Source organism: Primulina huaijiensis, chromosome 15, assembly GCF_012295235.1.
Source record: "Primulina huaijiensis isolate GDHJ02 chromosome 15, ASM1229523v2, whole genome shotgun sequence".
Lineage (NCBI taxonomy): Eukaryota > Viridiplantae > Streptophyta > Magnoliopsida > Lamiales > Gesneriaceae > Primulina > Primulina huaijiensis.
This window is the reverse complement of record NC_133320.1, coordinates 10,149,577-10,153,930: the sequence shown is the minus strand read 5'-3', so window position 1 is coordinate 10,153,930 and position 4,354 is coordinate 10,149,577. Positions and strand designations below refer to the sequence as shown.

At 37.1% G+C, this 4,354-nt stretch overlaps 1 protein-coding gene across 1 annotated transcript; it reads right to left on the bottom strand.

Moving 5' to 3' along the window:
* Positions 1-2,901: 2,901 nt before the first annotated feature.
* LOC140959290 (uncharacterized) lies at positions 2,902-3,915 on the bottom strand. The gene has a single exon (XM_073417160.1). The coding sequence runs from the start codon at positions 3,913-3,915 to the stop codon at positions 2,902-2,904; it is 1,014 nt and encodes a 337-aa protein (XP_073273261.1).
* Between the last annotated feature and the right edge of the window lie 439 nt (positions 3,916-4,354).

Here is a 4,354-nt window from a genome sequence, read left to right as displayed (position 1 = left end):
TTACTCAGCTTTAGCTTTTTCAAATGACAAAGCAATCTTGTGATATTCATTGGTCATGTCATGCAGTGTGGTAATGAGTTCTTCTCGTGTAAAGTCAGTAGAGCTTAAATCAAATACATGTTCACTTGTTGATTCCAGTTGTGCATCATCTGTCATTAGACACTTTACTTCTTCTTCATCACTGGACTACTAAAGCTCTTAGATTCTAACTCTTCACTGTCAGTTTCTGCCCATTTTGATTTGCTTTCTTCAGCTAGCAGAACTTCATGTCTCTTCTTGAATGATCTTTTGTCATTCTGGTCTCTTCTTTTGTATTCAACTGACTTCTTTCCTTTTTCAGTTGAATTTCGACTGTCCTTCTTTGGCTTTGGACAGTCAGCAATGAAGTGTCCTAATTTGCCACAGTTGTAGCAAGAGATTGGTTCTTCCTTTGAGTTATTTTTCTGATAATGCCTTTGGAAGGAACCTTGATTTCTTCCCATAAATTTTCCATATCTTTTGACAAATAATGACATGGCGTCATTACTTAGTTGTTCTGCAGTTTTCTCAACTGAACCAGTTGGTTCCAGATTAATTGAACTAAGGACAGTTGTGATTTGTTGAGTAGATGGCTCTCCTTCTCTTGTTTGCAGTTCAAATTCATAGGCTTTGAGATCAGTAAACAAATCATGTAATTCAACCTTGTTTAGGTCCTTTAATTCTCTCATACTATGGTCTTGACATCCCACTCTTTGGGAAGACCTCGAACCACATTCAGCGTAACTTCTTCGTTTGAATACACTTTTCCAAGTGCATTCAGTTCATTTATAATGCCGCTGACTCTTTCATCACATTGAGCCATTGACTCTCCAGTCCTCATTTTGATATTGTCAAATTTTTGCACTGCAACTGAGAGTTTATTTTTCTTTGTATGTTCATTTCCCTCGCATAACTGAATCAGCTTCTCCCAGAATTCTTTTGTTGTTCTGCACATCTTTAATTTGCTGAACATAACTTTATCCAAGGTTTTGTATATAATATCTTTAGCCACATTATCCAGGTTGGCTTTCCTCTTATCTTTATTTGTCCACTCATCTCGTGGTTTCTCTATGCGTGGGGAGCTCCTTTAGTTAAGGCAACTGTTGTGTTTGCCTTTAATATCTTCATTGGCCCGTCAGTTATGACGTACCACATGTCATCATCCTGTGCAGCTAGATGAGCTTGCATTCTAATATTCCAGTTATCAAACTCTTCTCTGGAAAACATGGGGATTTTGTTCAAAGAAGACATGTTAATTAGATTGTAAAGATAGAAAGTATTCAAGAACAAGATTGACAGGGGCTCTGATACCATTTGTTAGGATTGGTTGGGTGAGAGAAAGTGTTTAGAAAGGGGTTTGAATAAACACTTAACGATTTTCACGAACTCTTCTCTGAGATGAATCAGTTTAGTGATAAACTGAATTCGATAATCTTGATGTCAATGTCAATCAGTTAACTTAAAGTGCGGAAATAAACTGAAAGACAAATTGAATACTTAAGAAATAAAAACACAAAGATTTACGGATGTTCGGAGACTTCAAATGCTCCTACGTCACTCATTCTATCTCAAAGATATGATTTTTAATAAAAGACTTTGATTAATACAGCAGCTGTAATAACCCTCTTCAGTTTGGACTTAATACTGTCAAACTGAATCTCCTAGTATCAATACAATATTATCAGTATGCAACTGATGTGTTTTTCTAAGCACATCAGATCTAAAATAGATCGAATATATTAACAATGATTAATTGTGCTAGTGCTCAAGATATAGCCTTTGAGCTATGAATAAATCTGATAAGCGTGAGCTTCTTGTAACTCATAATAGTTTGTTGTGTGTTCTTTGATAGCTTGTGCGTAACTATTGTGACTCGGTAACTTCTTCACAGCTGATCTTCTCGGCTAATTTTAGGTTTTGCTTCCCGACGGTAATATTGAGTGTGTTCAAATAATTGTATCCGTTGATTTGTCCTCAGAAGACACGTCATTATCTTTCTGACAATCGTACACTGTTGCATTATGATATGCGGCGCTCCCACTACAAGTTGCAGTCTGCTCTTATACAAATTATCGCTTGATAGCTCTGCTCTTTAACTTATGATATGTCAAACTGATTTATCAGTTGACTTTCATAGCCAATTGATGAACTAATTGTGTAGCTAATAGTTCAGTTTGCTTCGCAGCTTTTCAATGAACTGACTGTGTAACTGATCAGTCTTAACTGATCGTCCAGTTAACTACACAGTTTCAGTTATCTTTTATCAGTTCAGTTCCCTTCGATTTTTAGCGTATTAATAATCAGTTCGGGCAACTTCAGTTACGTATATTTAGTTACGTTGCGTTCAGTTGAATCCATCAGTTCGAGCAATCTTTAAACACTTAATTTTTCGAACTCCAAAATTATGATTCCAACACATACATCTCATACGAACAAAAATGCATCATCCATGATTAGAGTTGGAGTACTTAGAAGGCTTCAATTGGAGGAAAGCAAAATACTTACAAATTATTCGATAGCCAGATTTAACATTCGACCTGCTTCCATGTACTGTCTATCATGTTCATAGATGTGTAGAAACATGATTTGTTAATAAAAATCTAACAGTTTCAACAATATTTAAAGGGAAGAATCTGACTGTGAAGCCAGGTGGGGATGGTTTCCATTGTTCTTGATTGGGATTAATCAGTAGATCAACCGGAAGCTATGATCATGTGCTCCCAAGATTCAACTTTTCCACAAAAATAAATCTACATAATATTTATTACAATGATTTTATCATTAAAAAAAACACAAGCCATGTCTCGTGTGTACAATAACCATCTGTGTATCCAAATTAAAGACAATCAATAAACGTTTTATTCACGAACATGAAATGGGAATTTAGAGTCCTCTATTGTTAATCTCGTCTAAAAATCTTTTATTGGATTCTTGCCTCTGTAACCTCATATCGTTGTTGAATTTCTTGATGAAGGCTTCCACTTGCTGGTTGAATTCTTCGAGAGTCATAGAAGGATCCCTCCTGATCAGGCCCCCTCTACGTGTTACAGAGACTGCATCGTTGAACGTTTCGGATTTCCTGAGTTCTTTCCATCTTGGAGTAGTAGGCAGGATCTCTTCTGAGTCGAGGCGGTGCATAGCAGTCGTGTTTAGTGGTGGCACGTCCCATGTTTCGCTCTTTTTCAGCTGTCTCTTCTTCGGCTTTCGTGTTCCTCCCCCGGTTATCGCATTCCATGTGGCCTCTATCGAGTCCTCTTCTTCATTTTCTGTGTCATTGATTTGGTTGTCTGTGTCTACGGACTTCTCCTCGACGTATATGATATCCTTCCCTTTTTCGAGGGGCGGAGGCGTAGTGAGCTGATTTCCTTCCATTATGGAATATACAGAATCTGGTGGTACAGAGTCAAGTGAATTTAATGGCTTCTCGATACCATGTACCTCTGATCCAAGTCCTCCATCAGAAAATGTTTCTTTTTTAACAGAGTTTATAAGTTTGGTGCATTTTCTTTTTGTTGTTATGTTCAGTGGAGGTGGTGGTGGGGTGGTTGAGGCTATATTCTGAGGTGGCACTCGTGGTGGTGATGGTGGCGGTGATTCAAGAATTCTAGCATCATCAAGATAATAAACAAGGTTGATCTTGATGTTAAGATCACGATTATCATTTTCTTGACCATGAAAAGTCGAAGATACGGCTATCAACACAATCATGAAGTTGATAGCAAGGTAAATGTAAAGAGGGGAAGACATGAAACACCGAGTGGCATCCCAGAACGCCGCCAGACCGGAAAAAACCGCATCACACGTATACGGTGCTGCAACTACTTTCAGCATCAGCAGAGTGAAAACCATGCCCACTGATATAAACAGTACTTCCAAGGCCTTGATTATAGCTTGCATCACTCTGGTGTTGCTATATGGTAAACTAACTTGCAAAAAGAAAGGCCATCATTGAATTCAAGAACAAAAAAATTAAACTTAAAATTCGCCGAGGAATTAAAAAAAAAAAGAAAAAAAAAGAGGTATGAATTTTACATTGAACAAGGAGAAGGGGCAAAGCAAGTGAAGTAGGGGTTTTGATTTATATATAGAGGAAACACACGATTCTTGAGTTGTGTGTTAATGTGTGATTGAATTGATCCTGACCCTTCCTAGCTTGATTTGTCACATATCCTGTTGGAGATACATGAACTTTATTAAATGCGTATACTTTATTGTCAAATTGGATTAACTTAATTTGGTGGGAAATAAAGTCCCTTTTCGTTTTTATATAAATTAATATTAAATCTTCATGAAATGAGATGGAAAGCTTGGTAGAATTGAACAAGGATATACGTAG

Coding starts and splice junctions, on each gene's coding strand:
- LOC140959290 (XM_073417160.1), bottom strand. CDS start 3,915: ATGCAAGCTATAATCAAGGCCTTGGAAGTACTGTTTATATCAGTGGGC.